This window comes from Contarinia nasturtii, unplaced genomic scaffold (assembly GCF_009176525.2).
Source record: "Contarinia nasturtii isolate CC-2019 unplaced genomic scaffold, AAFC_CNas_1.1 Cnas_scaffold_864, whole genome shotgun sequence".
Taxonomy (NCBI): Eukaryota; Metazoa; Arthropoda; class Insecta; order Diptera; family Cecidomyiidae; genus Contarinia; species Contarinia nasturtii.
Window position 1 is genome coordinate 19,006 of NW_022198211.1, and position 20,138 is coordinate 39,143.

The 20,138-nt window shown below is 32.0% G+C and overlaps 2 protein-coding genes across 9 annotated transcripts; one reads left to right on the forward strand and one right to left on the reverse strand.

Moving 5' to 3' along the window:
• Positions 1-100: 100 nt before the first annotated feature.
• LOC116342675 (neprilysin-2-like) lies at positions 101-9,457 on the reverse strand. 3 transcript variants are annotated; one of them, XM_031770377.1, is made up of 11 exons: positions 3,494-4,018; positions 3,320-3,383; positions 3,063-3,193; positions 2,454-2,697; positions 2,129-2,390; positions 1,891-2,067; positions 1,031-1,817; positions 866-962; positions 773-807; positions 581-699; positions 101-507 (listed from the first exon to the last, which is right to left on the reverse strand). In XM_031770377.1, exons 2-11 carry the CDS (start codon positions 3,349-3,351, stop codon positions 166-168), a joined length of 2,226 nt encoding a protein of 741 aa, XP_031626237.1. In that variant the 5' UTR covers positions 3,352-3,383; positions 3,494-4,018; the 3' UTR covers positions 101-165. The 3 variants fall into 3 exon arrangements, with proteins under 3 accessions (XP_031626237.1, XP_031626235.1, XP_031626236.1); XM_031770375.1 differs by lacking the exons at positions 3,320-3,383; positions 3,494-4,018 and adding an exon at positions 9,259-9,457; XM_031770376.1 differs by having other exon boundaries at positions 3,320-4,018.
• On the forward strand, positions 7,204-20,025 carry LOC116342677 (GRAM domain-containing protein 2B-like). Of its 6 annotated transcripts, none has more exons than XM_031770388.1 (7): positions 7,204-7,546; positions 7,639-7,710; positions 17,092-17,325; positions 17,638-17,936; positions 18,004-18,902; positions 18,971-19,087; positions 19,162-20,025. In XM_031770388.1, exons 1-7 carry the CDS (start codon positions 7,515-7,517, stop codon positions 19,303-19,305), a joined length of 1,797 nt encoding a protein of 598 aa, XP_031626248.1. In that variant the 5' UTR covers positions 7,204-7,514; the 3' UTR covers positions 19,306-20,025. The 6 variants fall into 6 exon arrangements, with proteins under 6 accessions (XP_031626248.1, XP_031626243.1, XP_031626244.1 ...); XM_031770384.1 differs by lacking the exons at positions 7,204-7,546; positions 7,639-7,710 and adding exons at positions 11,423-11,683; positions 14,173-15,068; XM_031770386.1 differs by lacking the exons at positions 7,204-7,546; positions 7,639-7,710 and adding exons at positions 11,423-11,683; positions 14,222-15,068.
• Positions 20,026-20,138: the final 113 nt, after the last annotated feature.

Sequence of the window (20,138 nt, forward strand, 5' to 3'; positions counted from 1 at the left end):
ATTGTTATGCACATCTTCATCTTTTACGAAACAATTCTATCGATTCACGTGCGTGAAAAATGTGAACTTGACACTAATGAATTTGATTAAAAACTCTTCGTTATGTGTTATAACTTATTTAATTTTATTCAATATCGTATCAATGTGGTAAGTCTTCATATCTAATCACCAAACTGTACATTTTTTAACTGGATTCATCGGTTGGCCCGGTTTGCACTGAAAATCCTGTGAAAATTCATCCGAATTACTAATCGATCCAATGACTCTGTACTTGTCGGGTGCATGCACCCCGTTTAAAATTCGCAATCGCATGTATTCTGTGCGATCAATGGAGCACCACGTTTGTGCACTTGCTATCCAAAACATTTGCTCAGGTGTATATTGTTGTAGCCCTGGTAATCTTCTTTCGCTGCCATTCTTTTTTATCCACTTTTTATAAGCATTATATGCAAACTTCAGACCACCATTATCCGCTATGTTTTCGCCTTGTGTATTAATGCCATTGATCTATATTTGAAATAGAAATAAGTACAAAACTTTAGCTCCTTTACATTTTCAAAAGTATTAAGAATCAACGAACGCTTAAATTTGTGAGTGGCTCTGTGAAATTGCTATACTGTTCGATCATGCATTGTGCGCGCTGCAGAAAATGAACTTCTGTTGCATTGTCCCACCAGTTCAATAGGTCTCCGTGTTGATCTAAAATAATTTTAAAATGACAATGAACAATTCTCGTCATTTATTATTGGAAAATCGATTTCATGATATCTACCATACTGTCGACCCTCGTCATCGAAACCGTGTGTTCTGAAATTGGTTTGTATGTTATTTCTAATTGCACATTCAATCATATAAATATACTAACAGTTCGTGGCCAATAATGAAGCCAATGCCACCAAAGTTCATATACAATGGTCGATCCGACGCAAAGAACATGCCACCCAATATTCCCGCTGGGAGCTCTGAAATTTTACAATCATTCTGTAGATGTCTTGGTAGACGCAGACATAAAGAAACTAGTGTGTCTCACCTATTGAGTTTTCTTCGAATGAATAGAAAGCATTTATGAATGTTGGAGATGAGTGTGAAATCCAATCCGTTTTGTTTACAACTTTTCGCAGTGAATCCAACTCATAGTTCATATAAAATTTGTTGATATTCAAAATTGATGCTAGATAATTTGTTGAATTAATTTCGATCGTTTTATGGTATTCTTCCAATTTTTTGTCATCATATAGCTCATCGGGGTATCCTATGTGAGTGACGATTGCATCTACTTTGTTGTTTGCCGCTAGTTTTGTTTTGGCGTCCATCCATTCGTTTTTCTTGAGTACATCTTTAAATTCCTTACGGATTTGTTCGACCATGCTTGCAGCCGTTTCTTTGGCTACTGGATGAAAATATTCGCGAATATAAAGTGCGCCGACCGCAGTTGAAAGCTTATTATTCGTCAATGAAATGCATTCCTTCCAGCGAGCACTGAGCTCTTTTTTTCCAATTGTCACCGTGTTATAGAGCAATTGTCGCTTTCTAATTTCACTATTCAAATAATATGCTGAATATTCGGTGAGGCGCCAAAACAGATAGTTTGCAATCGTTCGATTTGGTGTCGTTTCAAGAAGGGTTCCAAAATTTTTGAAAAATGAGAGTGAATTCAAAATAACAGTTTCATTGTCATTAACTTTAATATGGGACGGAAACAGATTATTGATGTATTCCACCCAGTTCAAATATGGATATTTGGTTTGAATTTCTTTAAACGTCAATGGATTATATAATTCACTAGAATTTCGTCTTTGTTCCATTGGCATTGAAATCTACCGAAAATAAAAGTAAAAATTATTGAAAATAAATGATTTCAATAAGAAGTTCGTGATGAATATTACGAACATTCGCAAGATTTTTCTCGAATTCCAATACATCCAAAAGTTCCTGTTTGGCATTTTCTCTATCAGCACCAAAAATGACGGCCAAATCTGTCATATAATCGTAGTACGCTTGTACAACACTATCGTTGGTACCTTGTAGTAGGAACTCGCGAGACAGTCCTAACGTTGGCTCGTCAAACTATTTAAATGTTTATGATAGCATCAATAGGAATGAGTAAAGGAATTGAATTTTGATGTACCACAATGCGGCGTCGGGATGAGTTTCGCATGTCTGTATCAATTGAAATAACAAATAAATAAGCATGGCCAAAGCCAGCTTTCAATAAATCATTGCTGCTCTTCTCCCAATTCCATGTTGAATTTGGATTCCATTGATCTCCCACGACGACGGGCCAACCACCAAGCAAATTATGTATTTCAATCATTGATTTTAAACCAGTTTCTTCAATTTGAGTTTGATTCATGCACAATGAATACAATAACTTTATAAATCGAAACGACCTGCAAAGAAATAATTTCAATAAAATTCGATTTAAACATGTCGTAATTTATGTCGTCAGTTACTGTAAATCGTCGGGCACGATGGGCGCATCAATAAGTCGAAGTAGTTGTGACTGCATTTTATCACGAGCCTGATTGAAGGTATCAATCGTCACTTTTTCATCGGTTAGTGTTGTTTCGCTCAGAAATTTTCCACAGGCGAAATCATAGAAGTCCACGCATGGTTCAACTGATGCATCCATGTATCGTAAAACATCCGCTGCCGCACTCACACAACCAGTGTCATGACAAACGCTTGTTGATTTATCTAATTGTTTTTCACGTTTGACGAGAGAAAAACAAAGACATTAAGTTTTCTACATTAATCTCTGTTATTATTTGTTATAAAACAATAGATTGCATTCGGTGCAATTTCAATGAAAGTCGAAATGAGCAATTTATTCATTATTTTTTATCGCACATACACAAAATGTTGTCATTCAAGAAATTCTTTGACCTTGTATTCTTTTAGATTTTTTTGTTTTATTGTTATTCAAATTTACACAACTTTCGATAAAATACCATTACTGCCTGACAAATTTTAACACAAAATATATATTTTTTCCTCACTAACAACATATTTTTCTGCACACATCTCATCAAACAGTTTGCTATTTATTTTTTTTAACTTACATTCCTTAATAAGTGCTGCAAATCTATAGATAACAGCTATTGAAAGTGCAATAGCAATTATGAAAAATATATTCAGGATGATAAGTGTTCTCACAAAACATGAATGACGCTTTTTCTCCGGAATGCCATGACTGAAAATTTAAAGTAAAAAATAAAACAATTTGTTAATGAAATAAAATAAACAACTCAGTATGTAGAAGAATCTGGCCGTATTTTGATGTCAAATAAATATATAAAATTCACACTGTAATCCTTACCGATGTCTATCAAAATCCATACTCCTAACCATATTCCAACAAACTAATTTCAGATATCACTAAACTGGGGATTCACAGTCTTATAACTATTTTTTTCTTCCAAAAAGGATATGATTATTATATATTTTTCAATTTTGAATATTTCAAACTACGAATTATTAATACGAAACGTACAACTATTCTTCTTAAAATGTAACTACTATAGCGACTCAATTAGATCCAGGTATTTGTTTCAACAAGCACGTATATTTATTTGACCGAATTTGTGTGTTTTTTTATTTTTGGTTTTGTTTGAACACGTTCCAGTTCATTTATTTATAAATGGTTCAATACAAGTAAATACACGAGAGTGTTATTTATTTCGTTTGCTTTTGTACATATCATGGATGGAATTCAGCAGAATTCATTTGGATATGCACTGAACGAACGATCAAATTGTACTGACGCTTGTGAGAGAGCGTCTGATTGATAGAACACCGATTCACGGATATTATTGCCACCGTTGATGTGCGAAACAATGTTACAAATTCTCAGCATCACTTGATGTCGTAATGTGTATTGCTTTGCACATTCAAAAAATGTGTGTGCGAAAATTAATATTCGTTTGTATTTGTTTTCAAGAACACTTCAGATTTTGTTTACGTTTTCAATGTATTTGAACGGAAAATTCGTTTTACAGCTTCATCTCAGGCGTGCATGCGCACTCAACTGAAAAGATTAATCGGAAATAATGAATAATTAAATAGCTATTTTCCTGTGTTTGCGTTTATTTGATGGTTTCACTGTTTCGCGGTTTTTGTTGTACTCAAATATGTTTCGGCGCTAATATGATTGTCAATTATAGCTTCACTGGCTTCGTCAAATGCACTGAATGAAGAGAGAGAGAGAAAGAGAACAAAAGCAAAAGAGAAAGAGAAAATAAAAGTGTTCATAGACAAGTAATTATTCCAGCAATTTCATTCACACTTTGACAAATTTGGTTCATTATATTCACATACACATTAATGCATACATACATAAAAAAACAATGTGAAGCGACAACAATGGCTCGTTTTCCAATCCCACTTCTTTTTTCGTGCTATCACATCATCATACAAACTACTTGTCTGTTTAGCACATTTTAATTTGATTTTCATGAATCTCGTGCATAAATATGATAAAACTGGCGACCGGCACAACGACTTGAGTTTTCGATGTCATTGCGTAATGTCTGCTGATCCAAATTAGTTTTTATATTATTATTATTTTTTGTGCAATATCAGGAACACTAACAATCATGAACGGCTTGCGTTTATTTAGCTAGTTTGTACGCTATAACCGCCGTCGCACATGCAAACCCTATCCCACGAACTTTCATTACATTAATCCGATTGGCATTAGTGACTTTTTTTTTATCATTCATTATTATTCAATTTTTATTTTCATATTTCCCTTGTGATGCCTGTGAGTAGCTTGGTACAAATGAATAAATTGGAACTAGTTGAGAGACTAGCTACTTTTAACATCGAAACCCTTGAATGACTCTACGCATGACTTATGAGAAGACGACTTCAATAAATTTTCCATAGTAGCAAAGTTACATTTTCGTAAAATGAAACAATTAGCTCGTTTAAAACTTGACGGCACTCTTAATGCTCTTAATGAAGCTGACATTTTAAATTACACGAAGGCAACGCATTTCACTTTCTATGTGAATAGTTAATTAAACTTAATACCAATGTTTGTGATAAAGGAGTGTTCAACAAATAAATTAATTTGCATTGTTCATAGCAACTGCTGCGTCATTTTCACTAGCAGTTTCAATGCCATTTGTATGGATGTGAGCTTTTTTAAAAATAAAAAATCAAAAAAAAAATTATCAACATTATCTTGATAATAAGCTTCTAAATTGTCGAAATTTTACAATGAAAATTGCTGTAATTTTGATACAATTATATTTATCAAGGTTATCAGGTAGTAATTACTTCTCGTGAAAAGTTGGGAAGTTTAATTCAAAGCTCATTAACATCTAAATTCGGATGAGCATAATCAAATTCCACGTTTAAAAAAAATGGCGAAAATACGGAATTCAAATGTAAACAACATTTACTCGGCATGCACAGGCACACACTCAATAAAAATAACAACAATCGAATAGTATAGATAACATGTGTTTATTGATTTTAAATAAAGAACGATGAAATCATATCAAATCGTTGATTGATTTTGATAACGAACGATCTTGCGATACGCAGCTCCAAGGCCAGTACAGACATATGCCATACGGCAATCCTTTATCCGCTTCAAATCCAATACACGCCGGTTTGGCTTTTCAAATACTATTGACATGATGGCTATTATTATCATTAGTGTCAATAAAATGATGCTAATTGGATTCATTGGACCGTAAAGTGTTCGGTGTCAAAAGTTGAAATTATGAGCTCATCGCGTTTTCTGATGCATGGCACCCATATTGCAATTGTGTGACAATGAAACATATACACTGCTGAGTACTCGTTGATCTCATTTCTCTTGCCAGTTAATTATATACAAATTACATGTATTATTTATTACGTGCTAACTTCGCAATTACATTTAAATTTAACCATTTCAGTCGTCTTACTATTTAAAACAACTGAAGTAAACCGGAGTGAAAGTGAAGGCGAGACAGCATCATTATTTATAACTTTAAATTTAGCTTTTACCCATTCAAAACAAATGGCAAATAATTGCATTTTTATTCCAAGTCCTGACACAAAATATTGACTTTTGTTCTACTAAACTTTGCTTGTGTCTGATTTGAATTCAAAAACCATTGATAATTTTCAGACAATACCCCACAAACTTATGCAAAAAAATAATAATTTCTTGTATTCTGTTATAAAAATGAAAATGTTTACTGTAAACTACTTAAAATGTGATTAAAACTAACAAGTTTATATGAAGTGCAATTAATAATATGAGTTTTAATGCCAGACAATGAAAACGTAAATGCTTATGAGAGCGACTGTAACGAATAATGAATCAAAACAGAATCAAGTTATACATCTATTTAGGCTGGTGAGATGCGCACGCGTCATTCTATAGTATACCATTAACAAATTGTTTACCTCAATACATTTAAAACAGACCGATGACTCGCTTATTTTTCAGCTAACTAACTTTTCGTTAGCCCTCCTACGGTTTGTCTGTGTGCCGCTATACTTTCAAAAAAAAAAAAAAAATCGTTGCACATGTTAATGAAGTAGAACACATATCGTTTTGTTGTGGATACGAATTTTGTTCCATACACAATACATGTTTAGCGCAACCACAAATGCCATCTACAATTGGATTCATTTTTGATAGTTTTCACCTCAAATGCGGCACTCTTAACCATTTTTTGTTAGTTTTACCAAAGTTGCTGTGTTTAAAATTTCATTAGTTTTACAACAAAGACTTTTAACGGTGCATTTCGTAACTTGAACTTACAGTGAACAACATAAGAGAAAAAATTTATAAATTATTACTAATTAACCATTTTATCGTCTTTTACACATCGCGAGTAATTTGCATTAAAAATAATAATAACCTGAATTTGGAGCATTTTATGAAGCATTTTATTCTTCAAAGAGAATCTAAATGGCACATTTTGATAACCAAATTGGTGTCGATAAACGTTTTTATTTTAAGCTATTCAAAATTTTTTGGACAGTGTTCATCGATCAAAAGAATTGTCAACATTTGCTACATCCATGATTTCATGGAAAATTTCGTGTTTAATCAAGTATGCCACCGAATCAGTGAGTTGCAAAAAAGGTTCAAATTGGTTACATACTATATCAAGAAAAATCGATAAACCGATAATGCTGTCTTATTTTTAGGTAACTTCGTCAATACAGAATTTCTTTCGTGGAAATTCTTTTTCCATAACATAAATTGAAATCCTGACGGTCATTGTTAAACAAAAAAATCGATAGCATGGAATCACAAATATTTCATTAGTTTGCTTGCATTCATATGGAAACCAATTTCAAGAGTTTTGTTCGGTAAATTTTAATAAAAAAATATGCGAGATTTTATGGTTAGGTGAGAAAAATAAAAATAAACAGCTTAGACCAATGAAATTCAAAACAAAAGCTAGAAATATAATAAATGAGTGACACGATCGACAAATGAAAGTAAAACTGGAGTAAACTGGAATTTAAAAAAAGGTGCTTATGAAAACCGTTTCACTATGAAGCCAAACAACAGTTGCATCAATTTATGGTGAGTGACGTACAAATCGTTTTCATTTTCAAACTAACAATGATCTATTTTTGTATTTTTCAATCGATTTACGCCGCTTACGCTACATATAGGACGCCGTCATTGTCACCATCGCCAATAATGGACAAAAATCGACGCAAATCTCATGAAGATAAAATGCGAAAGTAAGTTTCAAATTGAATTTTTTGTTAAATGAATATTCTTCGAAGCAAACATTAATACGTTATGTAGGTAAAAAACTTTCCGTTGCTCGAAACGTGCTATAGCTATTTAATGAAATTAGCAACAGTATAATCAGATTTTAATTTTTGCATTAATCAATAATTACTTAGCAAAATATTATGTACTTGCTAATTTTTTACAAAACTATTGGAAATGAAACATGACAAATATTATATGCTAGCACCTTATCTAAATACAAAAACTGAAAGCCAAAACAAAAATACCCTTGAAGAAAACGACCGTGTGACTCAAAGCATCTCAGAAAAGTTTTGCAAATAATCTATTGAAAATGCATTTCCTTTGTTTTTACTTTTAATATGAACAGAAAATACAATCTAAAAATGATTGAGGGAGTTTAAAACAATGCATGATATATAATTTTCAACATATGTAAATCTTTTCATATGTGTGTCATTAACCCTTTGACGTTCAGAAAAAATACATAATTTTGTTCATTTCATATGTTATTATTTTATTCCGTCCATAGGAGGGTTAATGAATGATCTTACTTGTTGATTACATTTACGATACAAAGTTCCATATTGGTATAAAAGTGAAATTTAAAACCATATAAAACACAACCGCAATCGATTAAACAATAAAAGCAGAGCTCTGAAAACCGTAAGCGACATAAGTATGTCATGTGCCGCCAGAGCACGATTAATAGTAGACTGTAGTTTTAAATTGAATAAATACAATACATTTCAAATTTTTGATATTTATTTAATACAATTAAAGTCGAATACGTATCAAATGCGATCGATAAGATATCATATAAAGATAAAGTTCTGGGGCGTATAAGGAAAAGCAGCCAAAATAACACATTGATCTTCGAAACTAGACACAAGCGTTGTTTTCATTATGTCCGTGGTGTGCGTTATCAATAGATAATTGTATACCATCACACTTTAAACTAGTGGTCTTCTATTCTGAAATTAATTCTTTTCTGAAATCATTCAGAAGTAAACGTCAATTGTGCTTGCTGTGTTTTTATTTTAATTTTTTTTCAATTAATTACACAATTTTAAGTGATAAAATAACAAGCGATATCAATGTTTGGATGTTCAGTGAACATTTGTTAACAAAACACTTTGCGATTTAATTTCTTTTTAAGTAAACACATATTCGGAAAATTCTTTGATGCAATAAATTGAATTTAAATAAAATTGTCATCGTCTTCCATCAAAATGCAGTGTATTAGTGCAAAACGTGGGCAGTCCTCTTCTGCCTCATCAACATCATTATCCGCCGAAACATTGAATAAATATTTTGAACGAAAATCAAATAGAAAATCATTTTTGCGACGAAGTTTTGATATTGTTCGTAAAAATGTTGTGCGTCGAAGCGAGTATTTATCACGGAAAAGTTTCAAAGCTGAACGAATTCTCAACGAAAATCACTTATTTGATCGTAATAACAATGAGTCTATGCTTAGTGAAGAAAGTCTATTTCTTAGTTCCATTGCGGATGACTATCAAGAAAATACTTACGACGGGGAACATATCTTGATACTGTCCGCTAATTGTGACATTGCTGAGTCAAACGGAATAAAACAAAAACAAAAACGGTAAGTTTTCAAACTTTTTATGCAACAGTCACTTGAATCTCCGAAAAAAACCGAACTATGAATACTTTTTTAATATAGTATCAACACTTGGTCACTTGTTTTTTTGCAACGTCCCAAGAAATATAACACGATACTTGAGACTTCTTTCGACTTACCTCTACACGAATCCAATGGAAACTGCTTACAATTGAAAATATAACCAATTTCAAATGTTTGCAAATGGCCCAATATTTGACTGACATCGAAAGAACATGTTTTAAAGTTTACCGTATTTTTTTTATTTCGTACGGTTAATTAATACTCCATACAATCGCATGAGTTATACTTTCACTTTTTGCCGCACTTTATTACGAGCAAAACGACCAAATTATGCACAACTGCAAATAAAATTTTCATCGTTGCGCCAAATAAGTTTATCAGTTGAATCGTTCAATGGCATCACGAACTACGAGTACAATTGGTGTACGATAGCGTTGGCATTTTGGTGTGGTGTTACAATTACATACTTAAAGCCTGTGATAATTTTGTAATCGACGATCAACACCAAAAATTATTTTACGCCCATTGTGTTTGTTCGAAGCTTAATTTTTTTTCACTCTGCCATGGGAAAATAAACAATTTACTGAAGCATTAACAATGCCATCTATTTTGTGTAAAAAGCAATGACTTAACATATAATATTATAATATTCTCGCTCAAAATGTGAACAATGAAAAGTAAGGGACACTGTAATCAATTCTCTATCACACAAAACTATTTAATCAATATATTGCGAAACCTTATTTATGATCTTGAAATATTCCTATGACAATAATCAATTTCAACCAATTTTTTCCGGTATTCAGTCATCGGCTGTATTAACTATACGAGTCATGTCTCAATCAAATGAGATATGACTATTGTGTATTATTATTTATTCGTTAAATTGTCTGATAACAAGATGGATTCGATCAACTTTTGAAAATACAGAAAAGTTGATTTTCTGAATGTAAAACTTTTCAGGTGTTAAATGCAAATACAAAATTTTTAATTGCAACATGCAGATTTGCATAGTAAAGTCATTGATTGAATAATCATCATTTGATATAGCACACATCTCTTATCGGTTCAATGATTTTATTTGTACGATTTTCAACGCATTTCATGAGATACGACAAATTCAATACGCTTCATGTACAGTTTCATAACGCAAGTAATACACATTTATCTATATAGTTGCACTTCAAATCTAATGGTATTTAACTGAAAGAAAAAAAAAAAACTTTACGTGTGCATTATTTGTGCAATGAGCATATTTATGACGCAAGCAATAGAATATGTGTTTTAGTTTTATGTTTTAATTTTTAGAAGCGAATTATGTAGAGCATAACAAACAAAAAATTTCAATTAGTATGTCTCGTTTTTCAAATTATAAGTTGCAACGTCATCGAAAACTAGGTCGAAACATGAAACCTAATCTCATCGCACTCAATATCTATAAAATCTATGAGTTGTATGTGCAACCTCGTAAAATTTTCTTTCTTTATGTAAAATTTTACTTGTGAATTCTTCGAGGTAGACAATTTGACTCTGAATGAGATCAAAAGTCAGGATATTTTTATCAAACGCATTATGACTGTAATTGGAAGAAATGAATGACATTTGGTTTTTTATTCAACAGAATTCTCTATTTTCATGCACACACAAAAAAAGATCTATAAATATCATACGCACATTAACGTTTCTGAGAAATGCGATTCAAATTCGCGGTATTAATGTGGTTTTTATCTGTTAGCAAGTTCATGGATTTTGTGACAAAATATAGACATCCAATTATATGGTGACTGAACTGACAACAAACCGAATTCGCATGTGATTGGGACAAACTGGTTGTACAATATCCCATACAACCATAAGCGGTATATACAATACATGCGACTTTCTCCACGCACACATGTAACAATGTTAAAACCAATACCAATGCATCGTAGAATCAGCTACAATATAATGAGCACCATCTATGTGTTGGAGTTGTGCAGTGGTAGTTGTCTGCAGTGTAAATTCATAATTTGACAGTGACAACGCAACCGAAGTGAGAACGCGAACAAAAAGAAGAGGAAAAACCTACAATCGGCGAGATCTTGAACATTACAAGTTGTGTTGTCGACAACAGAGCACTGTGTGTACAGAAATTAAAGAAGCACATCAACGTAAAACAAGTAAATAAGTTTGAAATGAAGTGAAGTATATCGTTCAACGACGTCGACTGTTTTGTGCTCACTTAAACAGAGAGTGCACGAGATTTATGTATAAAGACAAGCTCTTTATGCTAAAAAATCAACGACAAAAATCATTCGAACACTTATACAGTAAGATAAAATTCGAAATTTTTTATAGTGAATCATCATTGATTTATGACGAAAAGTGCAGAATATGTGTGCTTAAATTAATTAAATAGATATCAAAATTAATAACAAGTAGTGTTGTGTTGTCAATCATATATTTGTTCATTCGGGTGACAATGTTGTCTCTCATAATAAATAGTTTCATTTCAATTAATTGGACACAAAAGCGAAATTTATTTGTTTGCCATCGATTGTTGTGAACAAATGGCAGTTTAATATACAGCAATGAACCTTGGTCCATTCTATTTTTCGAATGTATATGATTCAACAGTGAAAAAGTTTAGATTTCATATGAAATGCATTCATTCAAGCAATTTTTGAGTTATATCAAACAAAATGCTCACGAAAGCAAAAAGAGTCAATCCATCAATGAAATTTCAATACGAACCACACAGAAAAAATGCGAGTTGAATTCATTTATAAGTAAAACATATGTCTGCGTTTAGTGATGTGTGCGTGAAAAAGAGACATTCTCTTTGATTAATGGCAAATGCTCATTTTGCAATAGATAGATAGAGTGGAAATATGTTATTTCAAATTCGTACAAAAATAAATAAATAACGCAGCAAATGCTCCAATTTTCATTAATTTCGGGCAAGAAAAGTCGTCGTTTTTTCGCCGCAGTTCGTACACGGTACGACAATGAATACACGCTATATGCATACATTTCAATCATACATTTATTTTGGTTGTTGAGCTCATTTATTCATGTTGATGCTCTCAATCGCTATTCTCGCATACTATTTTTGTTTATTGTTATGATGAATTAGATAAATGGAATATTTTGAATGGAATAAAACATAGAACATACGAATGTTTTTAAAAAAACATCACATTTGAAGTTCAGCATGGACGTCAATCAAACTGATTCCAAAACAATTGAACTTGACATACAAAAATCCAAAAATCCACTCTTCGGTCACGACCACTCCTCTTGGTGTTTCTATTTGTGCTATTTTTGATCACTCACGCCGCTTATCCACTATTCAAGGCTGTCTATTGCACAATTAAAGTTAATAGAAAGTCCGAAAAACTAAAAAAAACTTGACGTCTTTGAATCTATTTGAATCTGTATGACAAGACGGAATTTAAGTACAAAACTTCCGCCGTGACAATTTTGGAATAAAAATCAACTGCATGGGTTGCCGCTATATACTCAAGTTCATTGCAATCTTTACAATTGCTCCGTTCGAACTACTCTGCACAAAAACAGCTTCGATTGTATCCGATCTATAACAATGTGTCGAAAGGCCAGTAATTAACTGAGGTGATAAGTTGTTGTGAAAATTAATATCGCAAATGAACAATTAAGTCCAAAACATTTTGTTTAATCATATACAGTGCTCTCTGTCCAATTTCAAAGTTTCTCTCTCACTCCACATGACTCTACGGTTTTTATTTCCAAAGAAAATAAACATATCGTGTGCGATCATTCGTGCTCAACTGATAGTATAGTTGACACATGTGACCAAAACAAACATCTTTTATTGAATTCATCATTTTTTTTAAAGTAAATGTTTGCAAACAAATTGGCAGTATCTCACACCAGCTACTACGTAAATTTCTCCCAGCTGAACGATAATTTTCACTTGTTTGCTTGAACCAAACAATAAGACTTCAATTTTATTGTTTCAAATGAACACAAACCGTCAATAAAGACTTGTGCAAGCACGAAAACAAAAATTGCCAAACAAAATAAAGGAAGCAGATCTTTTCAGTATTTTTCTATTCTGTAGTAATTGTGCATTGTATTCTGTTTCGTGCTTAAGCAATTTTCTCAAAATAGAAAAAAAAATGTGTTAACTATAATCTCACCAGAATCATTTATTAGAATCATTAAAGAGAGGAAAAAAAACCTGTATAACCGCATTCAATTCAAGTTTAATAAATAGTTATTGCGATAGAAAATTTTCCGCTACTTGTTAATTCCGCATTTGAAATTAAAATGCAAAATAAACTTTCCGCTGCCTAGTTATTTGATAATTAAAAATTCCAAGACCTAATCAGAATCACAAAACATCAATCAACTTTCGTCTTCGAATCTATACATGTAAATTATGTTCACTTATATTGATAGCTATCACGACACCAATTAAAGCTGAGCTATAAATAAATACATGTGAATCCTGCAAAGTTTGCTAACTTTGAATATTAGCCAACGGAATTCTCAGTCGAAGTAATGATACAATCCATATCATACCATGTAGGAATGAACATGTGTCGGATGCATAAGAGCAATTGCGAATGCGCAGATCTAATGCCGCACCAGTGCCAGAAACATTCACAAATCGATTGGATCGAAATGATAAATTTTACATTTTTCCTGTTACAACAATGTTACTCTATCCGACTGTAATTTTCTTCAATATAAATGGCAAACAAGTTACATCAAATACAATTTTAATCATCCAACGAAGTGAATAATAATAGATTTATTATCCTCGTGTTGATAGATTTTCCACGTCAATAATAAACGTGTATATTTTATGTGAACGCAAACAGTTTGATTTTCAGTAAAAAAAAATTGATGACCAACACATAATCCATACTTTTGATTATTCATAAAACAGAAACTGAGACGGAAAACAAATACCACTTTACAAATATTTAACACTTGGTACGCACCATTGTCGCCTGAAAGGTTTTAACAGAGAGGAGAAAAAAAGTGATTGGGATAGACAGAACGGGAAGTAAAGTATGAGTTTGTGTCTGTTTGTATAAGAGCATGGCGACGGCACCCAGTCAATAAAATTGGATGTGTTTGTGTGTTGGTTGGATGGGTGAAGTGTTGTTGTTCGAAGAAAGAAGCCGGAAGAAAGCCGTAACGCCTATCCACACCCAAACCACTGCCTAAGGTGAAATGGTCAAAAAGTGTTCTCTACAAATTATAATATAACGTGCATTTTGATTTGAGGATATCATTTTATTCATTGTTTACAACGAATGCAAAAATCCAAACAAAAAAAATCATAGACTCGGTGATATTATAATTATGCATAAATAAACGGGGGTGATATTGCGGATTGGCCGCACAAATACATTTTTTTTTCTCGTCTTTCGTGGCACGCATGGTGCTTTAATGAGCTATGACACGCAATGTTATGTTTTGTTTCCTACAAAATTTGACCACATCGAGAAAACAACAACATCAGCTGCAAGGCTCTAGTACCAGTAGTAAAATCAGTGATGGCACAATATTTGGTGTATCTAAAGCCAAAGGTGGCCCAAAAACCAAATTAAAATGTGAAATCGCAAATGCTGACGATAGTATTTCCAAAACTCTTACGGTTAATGGAAAAGCCAAGAAAAAATCATCTTCCAAATCGAAATTCTTTTTACGAAAATCCAGGTGAGTTTTCATTCAAACTAATGCCTTCTTGTATTGACATTCCAATCACTCAATTTATTCAATCATTTCGTTTATTTAAACAAATGGTATTCGTAGACAAAATAAATAATTCGTATTATTTTCAATTACAAATTTCGAAATCGACAAACATTTCATCAATGCGTGAATACTGTATTAATTTTAGCTCAATCTGCTACTCCAATTGATGCAATCATTCAATGAATTATTTTAAGTGATAATCTCATGTCAGACATTCAAAGTAATGAAATGAAGCACATCTATGCTAAATATATATATCCAATTTAAATGCTGTAGAGGACCCGCATCGATAAAAAATATCCCATTTCTCAATAACAAAAGATCGTTGATGTAATTTGAAATGCTAATTTGTGGCGGAAAATAATCGATATCACGTGGCGTTTATTTTATTCGTGAAAAGATGCATTTTTAGTTTCGCCTTTCGACGCAATTGATTGTTGAAGTTCTGATTATTCTGAGAACATTGAAAAAAAAAACAACATTTGGAATATTCCTAAAATGCAGAGCAATTGTTTTGCTTGCTTTTCGATATGTTTTTTTAGTATTTCAAATACTTTATCATTCTTCTACAGACGTATTGTACTGTAGTGATAAATGAATGGCGCAAAATATAAAGATAACTTACACACTAAAACATCGAAATCATTCTATTGCATTCGTAATTTATAAATCTAATCGATTCAATCGAATGCATTGAAATTCAAGCCAAGTATGGCTTTGCATTTGTATTACTCATTTGACCTTTAACAAATAGTAATTGAACTCCAATAATTGAAAACCTTATCCTTGTTGAGAGAAGCATCTAAACGAGACGTCTTTTTGTATATAAAAATAGAAAATGTAAACATATGGTATGATAACCGCATCAAAACCACGTATAGAAGCACTTCAAAAAGGCAAATTGAAATACAGCTTTATTTACAATTCGGAGCACACCAGAAGATTACGTATTTTGCGTTCATGGACAAAGCAATACATATACTATTATTGTTGTCAATCTGCTGTTAAATCGATTTTCATTAAATTCGATTTGAAATGGCATTTATTATAAAGCAGATTGAACTAGGTTTTAGTAGAAATTGGCAACCCTTATGGATCATATCAACATTGTTGTGAATATTATCATCACGTTTTCTTAAAAAAATTAATGTATGTTTTTGTTGGGCACAAAGCGATAACGTTTTTAGAGTTTCTGAAATAAAATTATTCCAATTCTTATTCAGTGTAAACAATCAGACAGAACAGATATAAACTTCTGGGAACGAATTCCAAAAGTTAGATGAATTAACTGCCATTTATTTAGACTTAATTTTAATTTTACTTCGTATGAATTGAATTGAAGAAAATCACACAAAATATGAAAAAAAAATATATCCAACGGCAATCCTTTTATCAGAGAGAATTATTTTATGCGATAAATTCCTCGAAAAATGTAATTACACAGCGTCATAAATGTAAATTGTATTATCAAACCGCTCACTGGTTTATATCATCACGACATATTTGCTCGCAGACGCCGGTAGTCTTTTTATATTGAATAGTGAGAGGCAAGAGTGCCACGTACAATTTCACCCACGTAAAATAAATCGTAATCAAATGTTGAAGTAGCAACTGTAAGCCGTTCATTTTTTTTGTATACTCAAATATTGTAAAACATAAACTAGATTAAACTAATTTAGGTTCATATTTTGATTTGTATATAAGGGTAATTTGTATTTGTACTTCGCAATCTTTTAAATTTAGATTTTTCTATAAATATATTCAGTATCATTGGCATAAATGTCAGTAAACTAACTGGATTCATAAATAAATCGATTCTGGTAAATAAACCGTTGTTGTTAATTTGATTGTTGGTGTTTTCATGCAACAAACCAAATTGAAAGATATATGTATTGAAATGATTCCATCTTTTGTGTGTGTCTATAATTCAATTAATAGAGTGAAGATCATGAAAAATAATAAAATGTTTTCTCATTTTTTTCAGATCTACCAATAGTGTTTCATTAAGCGTACGATCACCATTAACGGACTCAAAACAACGCTTGTCGCCAAAACAGCAAAATCTGGTTTCAAGCAGTGAATCATCCTGTTTTGCGGTCAACAACGACAAACCAAATGGTAACAACAGTGGTGACATTGATAGTAAACCAACGAAACGGAAATCATTAAGCGATGTTCAAGCGAACCTAACACAATCTTCAATTAAAAATGATTTAAGGCAAGTCTGTTACGTGCCAGAACAATTGTAGCAACTGACATTGACTTTTGACTCGATTTTTTTTTGTGTTGTTTTAATTGAAAAACATTGAAAATTTTGAACTCAAAAATCTATGCATAGAAATAAATTGTGATTAACTGTGTTGGTAGACATTCAACGACCCCAAGTTAATCAGAAGTATCGACCATCATATATCGAATGATTTTATAATCTAATCTTTATCGTTCGTTCAATCAATATTTATGTACTTGATTTCTTATCTATTTTTAACTGTTTGGAATTTAATTGTGTTATTATTTCTCTTAAAAACAGTAAAAAAAGTCAAATTGATTGCTCACAATTAAAACCGGTTGTGTCTAATATGATGCCAAACATGACGGGACCAGAAGCTGGTACAGTTCCATCATCAACTCAGGAATATCTTCTGCCGCCAACAAATGTAAGCTTGTCATCGAACTCGAGCTTAAACTCAAGTTCCGTCAAGTCAACGAATACTAAATCAAATGACGGTACATCCACCGACAAAAAAAGAAAGCAAATGAGTAGTAGTCGCCAGAAAAAATTTCACCGACGTTTCAAACAAGTTGCAATGGATGAAGAACTGATCAACTGTACGTATTTTTTGCCCTTACCAATGAACCAATCATAGATTTAAAAAAATCTCTTCTATTTTTACAGATTTTTCGTGTGCATTTGTTAGTGATATTTTGCTGCAAGGTTATATGTACATTACCAAAAATTATATTGCTTTTTATTCGAACGTGTTTGGATACGTTACAAAATTGCTCATACCAGTGACGTCTGTAGCTAGAATATCGAAGGAAAAAACGGTCAAAATATTTCCGAATGCAATTGCTGTAGCAACTGTTGATGAGAGACACGTTTTTTCGAGCTTTTTAAGTCGAGAGGCGGCATATCAGTTGATGATTAGTGTATGGAAGGAAGCGTTACCAATGAGTGAAATTGATATGACAGCATCAGCAGCGCAACTAAGAGTTTGCACGGCGATCCATGAAAAGAGTAAAACACAAAACTCTTTCGAGTCGAAATCGTCGATTTTTGAGAAAGTGACGATGTCATCAACGTTACAAGTTGTAAATCAACGCAGAAAAAACTCAATTAGTGGAATATCTGAGATAGATGATGAAAGTAGTTCGGCAATAAGTGGAAATGAAGGACTGGCACAATTGATTCAATCGAAGAATGCACTTTTGAACGGCGAAGCCGTTTCGAATGATCAATCAAATGCAAACAATAGTAGCTCTAGCTGTAATTCAAATAATACCAATCCATCATCTAATGATTTAGTAGTCGGACGAGAACAAATATCTGATGTGAATATCTTAAAGGAATCCAATTCGTTCACATCAACACCAAAATCGAATGGATTTTGTTTCAATGGAAATTCCACCATCACATTTTTCAAGCTTAAAATTCCACGTACAATTCACATTGCGTATTTTGGTCTATCGTTGGTTATTATTTTGGCACTTATGGCTGGATTCCTTTTCTATCACATCTCTGAAATTAAAAATGCACGACAAATGGGGATATTTGCCAATGGCGAAATAAATACGGTATGAGATTTTAAAATTATTTTTATGTCCACATCTATTTACTGATGATTTTTTTTTAAACAAAGCAGGAAATACCAAATGTGAATATGTATGCAGAAATGCTAAAGTGGCAAAAAGATATGCAAACACAAAGGGTTCAGTTGACGAAAAATGTTCTTGCCAACAATTTAGAACAAATTTCTCAGGTAATTTTCGTTTTTGTAATTTTAAATATATGCGATGTCTATAGCTAACAACTGTGTTTTTTTTTTCATTACAGATTAGTGATAGTCTTCAAACTCTTTCATCATTGATTCATTCGAATGAAGTGAACAACAATGTGAACGATGAGATATCATCGATATTGAGCGATTGCAATAGTTTAGAAGCATGCCTTGTGGAGCAAACACCTGAACAACCTTGACGGAATCATTGAATTGCTCAAATTATTTGATTTTTTTTTTTTGGACGATTTGTGTATAAATTGTTATGTTAACACAATTGTTCGAATCGATTGCACTGTATTACAAGCTTCCATGTAAATTTTAATGCTGTTGAACATAGTTTGACCTAATATATTAGAATCTTTCTTTGACATGAGAGGTTTGCTATTGAAACTTAAGAAAAGTAAAAAAAAATATCTGTGAATATTTCGTAGTGATTTCAAATGAAATTAACGAAACTACAGAGTTAAACTCAGGATGACTCTTATTGCACGCCGAATCAAAAAATGGAAATTGGGACGTTTTAGTACTAATTTATGCGTATATATATCATTATTTATTATTGTAGCAATGAATTGAATTCAAATTGAAAGTGTTCGCATGTAATTTGTTTGTCTTGATTTCATGTTGATCACGAATAATGTATTCAGCCAAATCAAACAAAATTCAACTGTTCGCATCATTAATTAAAAGATAATTGTGGAATTAGTTTATTTTTAAAATTTTGTATCAATTTGATTTCGGCTTCACTCATTTTGCTTGGAAATCACAGAATTATCGGAAACATATTTATTATTATGGTTATAAACCCATGTAAACGAAAAGGAACACAGGACAAATATTTTATATTGATTGTATTATACAAATAAAAAAAATTACCATTACACAATGTGTAAATTCTGGAACAAATAATATCTAAATTGAATCATTTGTTTTACAATGCTTATACTTATCTAAAATATTCAGCGAAATACTGGATCTTGAAATATTTTTCAAAGTAAGACAAAATATCATTTATTTGAATTGTTCGCTT

Bases quoted from the DNA above. Each gene is read 5' to 3' on its own strand.
- LOC116342675 (XM_031770375.1), bottom strand. From the start codon at position 9,299: ATGTCACAATTAGCGGACAGTATCAAGATATGTTCCCCGTC. The intron at 963-1,030 runs GTGAGACACACT...GTAAAATTTCAG, and splicing joins ATTCGAAGAAAACTCAATAG to AGCTCCCAGCGGGAATATTG. The intron at 808-865 runs GTTAGTATATTT...AACCAATTTCAG, and splicing joins TTCATTATTGGCCACGAACT to AACACACGGTTTCGATGACG.
- LOC116342677 (XM_031770383.1), top strand. From the start codon at position 8,956: ATGCAGTGTATTAGTGCAAAACGTGGGCAGTCCTCTTCTGCCTCATCA. The intron at 9,336-17,091 runs GTAAGTTTTCAA...CATTTTTTTCAG, and splicing joins ATAAAACAAAAACAAAAACG to ATCTACCAATAGTGTTTCAT. The intron at 17,937-18,003 runs GTACGTATTTTT...CTATTTTTACAG, and splicing joins GGATGAAGAACTGATCAACT to ATTTTTCGTGTGCATTTGTT.